Source organism: Rhodamnia argentea, chromosome 3, assembly GCF_020921035.1.
Source record: "Rhodamnia argentea isolate NSW1041297 chromosome 3, ASM2092103v1, whole genome shotgun sequence".
Lineage (NCBI taxonomy): Eukaryota > Viridiplantae > Streptophyta > Magnoliopsida > Myrtales > Myrtaceae > Rhodamnia > Rhodamnia argentea.
In genome coordinates, this window is record NC_063152.1 from 3,199,713 (window position 1) to 3,212,727 (window position 13,015).

At 37.8% G+C, this 13,015-nt stretch overlaps 1 protein-coding gene across 2 annotated transcripts; it reads right to left on the reverse strand.

Moving 5' to 3' along the window:
• Positions 1 to 6,003: 6,003 nt before the first annotated feature.
• On the reverse strand, positions 6,004 to 11,792 carry LOC115726944 (calcineurin B-like protein 3). 2 transcript variants are annotated; one of them, XM_030657039.2, is made up of 9 exons: positions 11,427 to 11,792; positions 10,426 to 10,574; positions 9,193 to 9,275; positions 8,908 to 8,967; positions 8,275 to 8,389; positions 7,600 to 7,652; positions 6,994 to 7,074; positions 6,794 to 6,906; positions 6,004 to 6,222 (listed from the first exon to the last, which is right to left on the reverse strand). In XM_030657039.2, exons 2-9 carry the CDS (start codon positions 10,541 to 10,543, stop codon positions 6,165 to 6,167), a joined length of 681 nt encoding a protein of 226 aa, XP_030512899.1. In that variant the 5' UTR covers positions 10,544 to 10,574; positions 11,427 to 11,792; the 3' UTR covers positions 6,004 to 6,164. The 2 variants fall into 2 exon arrangements, with proteins under 2 accessions (XP_030512899.1, XP_030512902.1); XM_030657042.2 differs by having other exon boundaries at positions 8,275 to 8,383; positions 11,427 to 11,788.
• Positions 11,793 to 13,015: the final 1,223 nt, after the last annotated feature.

A 13,015-nucleotide genomic window follows, 5' to 3' on the forward strand; every position in this document is an offset into this window, starting at 1 on the left:
TTTGAAATATAGATACCGGAAGAAGAGATGGAGGATATTGAAGCTTAATGCGTGAAATCATTTCGAAAAAATTGTGTATACAAAGATTCGGAAGATAATGGTAGGAACTGTTACTATTTGCTGCGGTCACTGCGATCGTACGAGCCGTGGTCCTGCGTCTCTGGTCGTTCGTCTTGAGATCGATCTGTACCCGCACCTGGATGTGGCAGACGAACCGGCAAGAGATATTAGCACGCGAAAGAGAAGGCAAGTATAAGAAAAAGACAGACGAGGAGACGTCTATCGATGTAGGAAATTAAACCAGACCAAACAAGGAAATCAACCAAACACAAGAAAATTCAGATGAGTGATAGTAGGTACAGACCGCCGCCATTTTTGCCTCTGAGACCAATCTGTGCTCTCTAGTCGAGCTAAGCCCCCCCCCTCTCTCTCTCTCTCTCTCTCTCTAGACACGAAGAGCTTAGTTTGATGGATGATGAAGAAGGTTAACCACGACCGGGGATTTTATAGCGATGCTTTGAACATGACCAAGTCGTACCCAACCTTAGGCAAATCACCCATGCATGATAGGCTCCATGTTGGAAACTTCGACCCAGTTGCCGGGAGACTGAGTCCCAAGCTAAACCGTGTTGTATTTTTAAGATGTGCTCATCTCTTCTTCGAAACCCCAATTGGGAAATTATGACCCATCTTCATGGAACTTTCTATATTTTACTAGAGAGATCAAATGGATCTGAGATCCTTCCCTACAAGTGCCCTCAATCAACAAGTAAAATCCCGTGCCATATCGTATGTTCATTGTCCTTATTTTGTGTTTTGGTCGAAATTGCATATTCATCGTCATTTGTCACTGTCATTTCATTTCTTGTATCACTCTTCTAATCCACCATATTATGTTATAATTGAGTTACCAATGCCATATAATCTTCAGTGTCTCGTACTTTTTATTTTGAATATGTCGTGTCATATTGCATTCGAATTTTCATGTCAAGTTTTTTTTTTTTCGAATTTATCATGTCATGTCGCATCCAAATTTTCTTATCATACCGTATATATGCTTTGTTCAAATTGATCAATTTCAGGGTAAGACGGTTCCAAATTGAAAACTTAAAACCTAATCAATCGGGGTCTCGAATGCAATTTTTCGAATCAAGATCCGAATTGGGATACTTTCCAACCGGCCTGAAACCGAACTTCCCATGGGAATCGGTGCCTTTCTATGAGCAATTACTACAATCTTGTGGGCTTTTTTCGATATAGACTGGGGATTTGGGTAGCAAGTGTTTTTCATTGTTAAGAAATATCAAAAAAAAAATTGGCATAAGTAGAACATTAGCTTGCAAAATTGTTTGAGCACTTCAAGGCATTTCTAGCGATTCAGGATCGAATTTCCTTCGTTGCAACTTTTAAAAAGTAAGATCAAAACGAATTGAAATTCGGATCTACCCTAAAACCCTGCTTAGATAGATCGGTTCTTCCTAGGAACGGAACCAACCATGGTCACTTCTCGAGAATTTTACCCAGGAACCTACCCTACTTATCAAGAACCAGCCAATTCAAGCGTGTTCTCAAGGCTGGTTTGCAACCGGTGCTTGGCCCTAGTCATGAACATGACCATGTTTGAGTTTGACCCAGCATTTCAATTTGCTTTGCATTTGAATTGAGATTTCATTTTGCATATCATTTCTATAATCTAAATATCATCATTATTATGGGTCTTGGTAAGTCAACCCAAAATCTAGGTCATAGGAAAATCGAAACCGCGTCCAACACACGCGGTTGGGACATTGCAGCGATATAACCATGGCTGTTCCGATCACTTGCCACTTCATTTCATATCTCAACACTTGACATGCACACACGGTTCTCATAGTCCACACGACACGCCTTGTTTGGGGTGGAAAGTCATAAATAAAACATATCTCAGCAATTTCACAAATCTGTTCCGAGTAATTTATCAGCAGATTATACTGCCAAAGTCAACCGTAGTTGGTGGCGAATCTCTTGGAAAGAACCTCGATGAGTTAGAAGGTTACGCGTCAGCGAGAAGGACCCTTCATATCTTGTCGCTTCTATTGCATGTACTCGTTAAAAGAAATGTTTTTGAAGGCTAAGTCAGGTCAAGTGTCGACCTCTGTTAAAATAGATTATATGTTTCGTTAACAGCTTTTAAAGACTACATTAGCTCAACTAATTACGCACTTATGCATTCATTTGCAGAAAATTTCGTGGGGACAACATGGGAACGAGTCTCGCGTGACTAGTCATTGATCATGCATCATTTGTTATTTCTTATTGGTTCGACCTTTAAAGACTTTTTATTTATTCAACGTTTGCTTAAAGGATGACCTGGTCTTACTTCACATAGGAGATACAAGATTTATCTAACGTTAACTACTAGCTCAATCAACTAGTATTTAATAGTAAACCAGCTGAGCTGTGTCAAGCCAAATCATGTATCTTAACTTTCCTTTTCAAGAAAAAATAAAACAGATAAAATTTATCAATTTAGTCAAAAGCATACTATATAGATATCTATTCAATCTTATACTTTTCAATTTTTTCAATACAGTACTAAACCTTTGCACGAAATACTAATATAGTCATTCTCGCCAATTGCTGTCAGAAATGGCTGACATGACGTCCAATCATCGCCGGCCAACCTATGTGGCGCGCTAACATGAACAACTTGTGTATTGTCGCGTTAGCAATATCCGGTGATAAGTATATATAGGAATTTCACGCAAATATTTAGAATTGCATTAGCATAGTTTAAGAATAAATTGGAAACCATACAATAGGTTTATGACTGAATGCATAATTTTTCCTCTGAAAAAGATATGTCATATAATAAATCATCCATCTCGATCTTCTCAACCGGTTGATCTACTTAAATTGTGTGATATTGAATAATACAGCTTCGTGTCCGATACAGCGTTTGAGATACTGTTGCAACTAGCCATTGCTTCATCAAGTGCTTTGGGGTAATTTGAGAAGTCTAGCTACCAAACTTTAACAAGTCCATCGTATGTCCACACATAAAGTTAGGTAAGTGGAGAGGCAAATTGAGATTGTGCCAACAAAGCAAAGGAAAGAATGCAACATAAAAAATAAGGAGTGAAAAGTAGAACTCCTACTAATTAAACACAACCCTAGTAATCTTCCTTTAACATTTAACCTATCTTCTTAAAAAAAAAAAACCAAGCTGGAGACGGAAGAAAGCCACGGATGTTGTTCAGGCTATCTTACATTAATGTTATATTGGGTCAAAGTCAAGGCTCTGACTCTATATCGCCTGTAAATCTCGGCACAAGACACTGACACGAAGCTCCGCAACAAACATCAATGGCGATTCGGTAACGCCCCTGAACAGAAGCAAGAAGAAAACCGGTCAAAAGTAATTTATACCCTGAAACTAGTTTAGGTAGAACAATTCTTCCTAGAAACAAAACCGACCTTGGTCAGTTCCCAGAAAATTTACTCATGAACCTACCGAGAAAATCACCAAAAAATTAATAAATCTATTACACTTATGTCGGTTCACTCATAAACATTTCAATTATGTCAATTCAGTTATGAAAATTTCGAAGATTGTCCAATTCAGTCTCAAGCCTTTCAATTGTGCGAATTTAGTCCGAAAACTTTTGACGATTTATCAATTTAGTCCTTCCGGCCAATTTTGGCCCATAATCGCTGATGTCACAGTCTAGTCAAAACTAGCCATCCTACGTGCCTCCGGTGCTAATGTTGACAAATTGGTAAATTGGCCTGGATGACTAAATTGGCTAATCATCAAAGGTTTAGGACTAAATTATCAAATCATTAAAACTTTTAGGACTAAATTAGCACAATTGAAAGGCGTAGGATTTGATTGGCAAAATTATCAAAAGATTTAGGACTAAATTGATCAAATTGAAACATGTAGGATCGCATTGGCACAAGTGTGCAATAAGTTTAGGAATTTTTTTTGTAATTTTCCCCGAACCTATCTAGTTCATTGAGGTTGGTTCGGGTAGGTTCTCGACGCCGGTGCTCACCCCTAGTCATGAACGTGATCACGTTCGACACAAAAAATCGATTTTGATATCATTTGGATTGAGATTTTATTTTGCGTGTCATTTCTATGTCATTATTGTTATTATTATCCTATTGGTCTTGGTAAGACAACCCTAAATCTTGGTCATACGAAAATCGAAGCCGCGCTATATATACAGTCGGTGCACTGGAACGACAATACCATGACTTTCCCAATCGCTTGCCGCCTTCATTTCTCAACAAGTTTCACTTGAAATACGTGACATGCACACGTTTCTCGTACTCCACACGACACGCCTTGTTTAGACTAGAAAGTCATACATAGCACATTGAGATTGACTAGTGTAGGACTTTCGCCTCCACACCTAAGCAATTAATAGGTTATGCAACAAGAAGGACCCTTTGAGCTCATGATCTTCTTCATCAGCCACATAAACACCGTGTACCGGACGCTCTTCGTGTCTAGAGAGGTCCAACTGTTAGGAACGCGAAATGTTAAAGAGAAGAAACGGAGAAGAAGAAGCGTGAATTTTTACGTGAAAAATCATTTCGGAATCCAAAAAAGGGAAAAATGGTGGGGTCAGCATCAATCTCGGGTTCGAGTTATAATTACAAGAGAGATTGCCTCAATATATAGAGAAGTCTAAGGTATACAAAGCTATATAACCTTAGTAGCAGTACTTTCCTTTTCTCTGCTTTAGCGATACTTTCCTCTATCAAAGTCCTCAATTCCAGCAGTCTCCCACTTGGAGGCCGATCTTCAAAAAGCGGCAATAGTCTCACAACCTCCTTATCTCTAAATGTAAAGGCCAACCAAGGCAATGCATAGCTTCAATTTCTCAATGATGACAACCTTGATTAACACAATTGTTGGATTCTTTGCATCAAGGGATCTTCTTCGTCCCATCATCTATCAGCTGACATATATCATGATACATCGACTCAATGTGTTTTGCCCTTAAGTAAAATACCAAATTCTTTGCACGACAAATGAGACTCTGGCTATCACCGACAAAAGCAAGGTCGTCGATGATCGCTAATGGAGTCGATCAAGTGATGGTCGTCGACAAAATAAGACAGCTAGTCCGGGTGGCCAAGTTGATCGTTGTTTAGGACCAAATTATCATAACGTTTTCGAAGTTTTTGCATAGATTCAACCACATTGTCCTTTTAATTTTCGTGTGTCCTTTTCTACGGAAGCGGGTGGTGGTGGACTGTTGTGGGCAATATTGGGCGGCGACGGGCAGCAGCAGAATTCCAAAACAGATTTTACTTTTTTTAATTTTTTTCATTCTTTTACTTATATAATATAATTTAGGCCCATTTATAAGTTATGCTTGGGAAAATGAGGCCATGGGCCAAAAATAGGTTAATTTAAAACCCATATTTGAATAGGCTTTATAAACATAAACACATATTTAACCCGTTTTAAACTCATATGTGACCCAAGTGAATAAAAATGAATTAAAAAAGGGATCAAAGACTCATATTGACACCTCTATCTATATCACACATTCAATGACACCGACGTAAGAGGCAAAGTTCTCAACCATCCTATTCAAGAAATAATAGTCTTTGCTGATTCTTTGTGGAAGATTTGATGGCAATTCCTTAGAATGATTCACAGTTACAGGGTTCATTTACTACACGAAAATGGGACATTGTCAGAAAAATGTTTATCAAGGTAGACCGAGACTACCTTCCTAATGTAGTTTAGACAATCAGCATTTTCTTGTGCTATAGACTAACAAAACACAAGCATCCGAACTTCAGAATTTCGCAGAGAACAGAATAAAAACGAATGGGTCCATCATATGGTGTGACCGTGCATTTGCGCATACGGTCATATGCTACACCGGATGATAGGAGCATGTCGCTCTGTAAATCGATTTCATGATCGGACTGACAGCACGATAGACACAAGATACAGCGACCGCTAACTCAACCTCACAAAATGGATCTCCTAAATACAATCTTATGAATCCATTTCACATTCCAGCACTACCAAATGGTCAACTTTACAGAGAAAAGGTCATTGTCGATTAAGAAAGGAGTCGAATAACAAACAATAATCATAAAGAAACAAAGAATTCCTTGGCACGATCCTCAACTCAATGCAGATCCAAAACTCAGGTATCATCAACTTGGGAGTGAAACACAAAACTTGGGAATGTAGTTGTGATGTCTCTGCCCAATATAAAAAGCGTAACATTAATACCCCATGTTAAAAAACTGATTCTTGCACAAATGATAGAGAAGATCGGCATCATATTTTCACAAGTCCAACCAATTTCCCACCCCACTTGGGTCCCAGTGAGATTGCACAGGATCTATCAAGACTCAAGGACAGTGAGATCCGACTATGGAAGACCAATCTACTTGTGTCTTCACAACTCATTTGCACATTAATGTTAATCCAGCTTGTATCAGCCATAAAATTTCTTAGCATTTAGAAGTTACCTTGGTAGTCCAGGTGTCACGTAACTATGGCGGCATGCTACATTTACATACTATATCCAACCAGCAGAAGCTTATAATCAGCGGAGTGCATGAGGCTCATTTTAGATTATTGTCTTTCAGATAATTGACATTCCAATTTTTATCAAATCACAAGCTTAATTCAAGCTTCCAAAGAACTCCATGACATCTCGATGCAAAGCAAATGTTCCATGTGAAACCGTCCAGCTGATACAGTTTCAGAAGAAATTTTTGGCATCATTTACTTGAAAATTAAATAGAGTATATAGTGGCAACTTACTTTAGATATTGGAGTGTCATGTTTTTCAGAAGGGATGGATGTCTCAAAACAAGGCTCCGCCATTCTTCCTTGTCGATCTTGCCATCATGTTTAGTATCAGCTTCCTCAAAAGTCTAAGTTGAATAGGCAAAGTAACCATTTAGTGGAAGTTAATATCACATGAAAAACTATGTGTTTCAGTCATTTGGTCATGGAAGCACCTTGTCAATGATACTTTCTATGACATCATCCGAGAGATTCATACCAGATTCAGCAAGGGTAGCAACTACCATTTGCTTTACCTATCAATCGGAAAATTATGAGTCACAGTACTCTTCAAGATGACAATGTCACAAAAATATTAGCAGAGGTCAGCATATAAGCAAACTGAAACTGCATTTGTTATGATTCGTCTAAGAGGCGCATTAGGTAATTAAACATGACCAAATGGAAAAAGAATTCAATGGCCAAGAAACAATAATGCTTAAGTCTCTCAAACTTACATGTGGAAAAAAAAATAAAAAATAAAAAAACAGAAACATGCCAAGTTGGGTAGAGTCATGAACTCACTAGTCATCCCAGTCAAAGTACAGTGCAGATAAGAGAGGCCGATGAGCAACCAAAAGGACAAGGAGAGAATCAGCTGGTCTAGAGATGGTTTGGTCATAGGTTATTTGGGTAGCACAAAACTTGGATTGATCATCGAGTAAAGGCATATAGAGCTCATTGCAGCAATACACAAATCAATTAAAGCAGATTTAGAACTTAAAAAAATAGAAAGAACAGATGCATCAGATCTTTATATCTTTCAAACCGAGAATATTTACCTCCTGCCTCTCTATAAAACCTTGTTGTTTGAGGTCATAAAGTTGGAAGGAAACTGTGAAAGGAAATTTGAGCATAAGTTAGAGACCTTGATGATAGGTATGAATACCAAGTACTGACCACAGATATGCACATTTACCGAAAATCAAAATCTCCCCCTCTTTCCCATTCCCTCGAATGTACTCAAATAGATAGTGTCACCTCAAGTTGCAATCTTTTCACCATTATATGAACATAGAAATTCAAATTCAGTGGCCTAAACATACAGTTCAGAGAAACAGTGAATCTCAGTCAAGGAAAGCAATGGAGTCAATACATTTAAACAAACTGTAGCAGAATAAGCTACAGTTGGTGAAACTTTCGTCAAACAGACATGCTAAAACATCAAAAAAGGAGACACTATATAAACCCAACATTTGCAGCAAGACATTCAATTAGTTTTATCAATATCCAACAAGTATCAAAGAACATTCAGCTGAAGGCTGAGTAGACTTTCAATTTATTGCAAGCCTTTTAGTTCAGAGAAAATGTTAACATAAATCTATATGAAAAGAAAATGATGAGGAGATGTTTTTGCTATATAAAAGTTTCTATTCCATACAAAAGATTTACTTCAGAAGACCATTATAAACTTTCCAGTTTCCCTCCATCTCTTACCACAAAAAAGCAGCACTTACATTCAATCTTATCTTCAATCGGTGCATTGGGGTGAAAGACAGATAGAGCTCTAGCAAATTCCTCAAAATCTAGTATTCCGTTGTGCTTAGTGTCGAACAAGTCAAACACCTGCATCTTTCAAGAACAGACAATAATCAGTGACATTGAAACTTCAAACACCCTCCGAACGAAATGCACTTCATCAAAAAATTACCTTTTCAATAGTAGACCCAAATTAAACATCATTTGTTTTCCAAAATACCAAATTAGGTTGACCACCAATTGGTCCTTTTATAAATTGATCCCATCTACAAGGGAGTCTCAAAGGAATGCAGAAATAAGAGACAGATGGTACTCTTCCGCAAGATGGAGAAGATACTGTAAAGCAATGCTGAATGCACAGGGCAAACGCCAATAATAAGGATAAAGTTGACAAAGGAAGAAGAGCTATGCCACCAAGTCCCACATTAAGCCTTGAAGTACATATAGGTCATACATTTGCATCTGGCTTATTGTGCAAGATGTTTTTCCTCTATCGCAGTTTAAAATATACATTCAAGAATGTTCAAACATAATGCCCTTGTGATGAAGGAGGAAGAAAACCAAGGCAAGCAGGAAATTAAATCAAGAGAAGCTTAAACAAATAAAGTTACCCTATCAGCAAACAGGCTCTCCTTTTTATTTGTCTTAAAGAGTGCTAATTGAAATTCCTCCTGCAGAACAAATCAAAAGCAGAAGTTAGAGAGCATCAAATTGCAAACAAAGAAGCTCCCAACAAAATGTTCATATTATATGTACAGGCAGCTCGTCAGCAGTCTGATTGGATGAAATAAAAGTGCACATCCCCTTTAAAGTCGCCCATTATACAGTTAAAGCAACAAAGACCTGGACATGATTGGAGTCTTTCTGAAACAGGTCAGAAATAGATGCATCATTACCTTGTTGATCAGTCCGTCATCAACTACAGCACTGCTGATCTTCTTGAAAAGTTCATATAATGCTTCTATTTCACTCACGCTAACTGTAATTGAGAATGAAAGAACTCATTTCCAGGATCAACAATAAGATCTACTATTGAGCAGTTGATTGGGAAACAAGGCAAGCATTTGAATGGAGAGTAACCATTTTGATCCATCAGTGTTTATATTCTAGGTGAAAGACACACACATATCTGTTGGTATAGATATATATATATATATATATATATATAGAGAGAGAGAGAGAGAGAGAGAGAGAGAGAGAGAGCACAAGAAGAAACAAATATATAGGATGTGGATCTTATTAAAGCCGTAATTACATTGATTTCAAGGAGGGATTAGCATACTCCTCTATCAGTGTGAGAGAGAGATGGCACAAGAAGAAACATATTTCTAGGGTGTGGATCTTACTTAAGCTGCAATCACATTGATTCAAGGAGGGATTAGCATACTCCTCTACAAATTGCAGCATACATAAAAGTAGATCAATAAATCATGGATGAAAAATGGGTCATACGTGCATCTTCAATTTCAGAACATTCATAATTTTTCAATAATAATATGCTGAATGCATCTTCTTTCAAATGAACGACAAGAACCCAGCCAAATACAAAAAGGCACACAGAAACATGGGATAAGAGAGAGACAAAGAGGTAACTTTATCAAGACCACGCTCCCAAATTGCAAAAGCAAATGAATACAAAATCAAAGAACTGGCCCATTAATCAGCTTTTCAGAAAGATAGCTGCAATGATCCTTCGCAAGTTCACCTACGGAAACCTTGTTACCACTTCTCCTTCCTCTAAACCATAAGGTTCAATGGACTTCTCATGACGTTATCAGTGGACTAGGCCACAAGAAGTCCAGTGAACTATACAGACTAAATTCAAACAATTACGACTTGAATGCAGCACAACAAACAGAGCTTCCAGATGCAATCATTGAGGTATACAGAAGAAAAACTTGAAAGGAAGCATGAACACTACAGGAGGAGTAACCATTAGCTACTTCATCGTAACACAATGTACATACTGCCCAAGTTGCACTGTTATTTGATTCTCTCTAGATTATGGACATTGCTGAACAAAGCTAAAGAATTGTTAATTAATAACGATAGACCAGCTAGGAAGGGCATCATAATCTTAAGGAGAATTGATTCTGTAATTTATTAGCTTTCGAAGTCGAAGGACATACAGACTGTCTCCCTTGCCAGAGTTTCTGGATTTTCCAGACCTCTAGGTTGCTTTTCTGCATCACAACAAGTTGCAACAGCGACACAAAAATGCTTGATTCCGTCTAGGCACTGCACCATGATCTTGTACAGTCATCAAACCACCCCATACCTGCGAAAAGAGAAACCACCATTAATAGAATCGACATGTCCAGCTACCCCAGACTACCCATGAATGTAAAAGATGGTTAACCTAGACTAACCCCTTCAAGATGAACTTCTGAAAGGTTATCTTCCGAGCAGAGAAGACATGTTGTTCATTCGTATAATATATAAGAATGTATGTGCTGACATGGTAATGAATAGAAAGAAACAGGCAAATAAAACATAAGCGAAAACACTAAACCCTCAATATGCATCCATCAATATGGGTATGCTCCGGCATTGGCATCTACCAAGAGACCCCATCATCAAAGCTCAACCTAAATAAACAAATCCCGAAGCTTACGATATCCGCCAGAAATTAGCTTTGCAGACTCCTAAGTAGAAAAATTTCGACGACATATCAGCAGCTAAATGGTTCGCCACTACAACACGCGATCAATATTGTTGACATAACAACGTCAGCCGCCTTCATGGTATATGCACATAAATGACACAAATTGCAAATTAAGCTCACATCGCTACAACATACCCATCATATGACAACAATACCCAGGATGAAATTTATGGATTTAGCTTCTGAGACTCCCACACGTCGAAAACGTTCGATGGGGTGTCGCAGGAGATGCCGAACTACCAAACTAACACGTGCTCAGAATAGCGAGGTGGGAAATGCAAAACTGCGCAAGGGTGAGCAATAATGGGCAACAAATGTCGATCAAACCGGCATTTACAAATCGACCCACGAACAAAAAAAAAATTAGGGCTTCCGACAAAATCAATCCACCGGAACCGGGACGGGACAAAGTTCGAACCTTTAAGCACAAGGAGCGGGAAAGAAGAGGGAATTCTCTCGTCTCACCTCTTCAGAAGATCAGCAAGAGGAGAGAAGGCGAAGGCGAACGGTGAAGATTTGGGGACATTGTCTGTGACAGATACTGCTCCTGGAGATGGGGTTGGCTTTATTGTTCCTGTTGTTTTCTCTTCTTTTTTTATCTTTTTGGGTGGAAGCACGTCTATCTGATGATGGCGACTGAATAAATTATTGAAGTAAATCGACAAGGCATTTTTCTAAGGAGGGCTCTCTGCAAAGCAAGAACGCCAAGCCAAGCCCAGAGAGGCAGAGAGGAAAGGAAAGAAGCTGGAGGAAAAAAAAGGAAAACTTTGGGGGGGTTTTTCCTTCTTTTCAAATGAACCCAGAGAGAACAAAACAGATTGAATGGGATGGAAGGCTGGAAATGGAGAGAGAGAGAGAGAGAGAAACGCAGTGAAAGGGAATTGACAGACCAGAGCAGGTGATGATTGGCTGTTGCCATTTTAATTCTCTTGCTTCTATTCTTTTTTGTTTTTTTTTTAATTTATTTGTAAAAATTGCACTTTTAAGTGGGAAATTTTCAATTTTGATTAATTACATGTGCAGGTTTTACAGTTAAGGACCCTAGACATGGCTTCATTTTCACAGAATCCAGCCTTTAACTGTGAGAACTGTAGATTCCCGCTTTAGCAGGAGAGAGAGAGAGAGAGAGAGAGAGAATTGTAGTTTTCATTGTGTAATTTCTGTTCTTGCCTTGTGATGTCTTGGTTTGGACAGCTATGGTAAAAGGTTGTATCTGATGATGCTGTTTTCTTATCATCTGCAGAGGAGGCATGTTAAAGGAGCCTAGTCATCAAATCTAATTATGCCTTTGCTCTTCCATAATAGCTTAGCAACGAAAGATAAACCGTGATTTAATCCTCACAAGTACATGTAAATCATTCGGTCCCCGCACATTAAACAAGACTTCTATCGTAAGGGCATGTCTATAAATAAATAAAAAAAATTCACTTTTCAATAAAGAATTGGAACTTATGAAAGAAAAATTATATTGTGTATTTTAACTATTCTGAAATAATATCTGGAGTTTTCGCAAAAAATTCTAAGTAAAATTCGAATTAAGCATAAAACGAAGAGCAAAATATCATTCTAAACAATCTTAAAATAACTTAAGGCTCCATTTATTTCGCGAAAATGACTAATTTGGAAAACATTTCTCAGAAAATGCATCGCCTATATCGACGACAAAAATAAATAAACGGAAAAAAAATTCCATCTTTTACGCAATATTTAGACACAAATTATTGTTGATAATGGAAATATTTTTCATCAACTAATTATTTCAAGCGATATATATAATCATTTTTTCAAAAAAAAATCTAAATCACTCGTTTTACACAAAACAAACAAAACCTAAAAATAAGTGATTTGTAAAATATTTTTTAAAAAATGATCGAATTTATCGCTTTAAACAATCAATTAGGTTCTATTTTTGTCATGAAAATGATGTCATAGAATGATTATTGACACAGCTCAACGACAGGAGTGATTCCTTTTGACTTTGAGGAACTCGATTGATATGGCTCCTCTCTTTAGATTGGGGAGAGGGAGTCTGCTTGATCTCAATACTAGAATTT

Bases quoted from the DNA above. Each gene is read 5' to 3' on its own strand.
- LOC115726944 (XM_030657039.2), bottom strand. From the start codon at position 10,543: ATGGTGCAGTGCCTAGACGGAATCAAGCATTTTTGTGTCGCTGTTGCA. The intron at 6,907-6,993 runs GTGCTTCCATGA...TATTCAACTTAG, and splicing joins TAGAAAGTATCATTGACAAG to ACTTTTGAGGAAGCTGATAC. The intron at 6,223-6,793 runs GTAAGTTGCCAC...TATATTGGGCAG, and splicing joins ATGACACTCCAATATCTAAA to AGACATCACAACTACATTCC.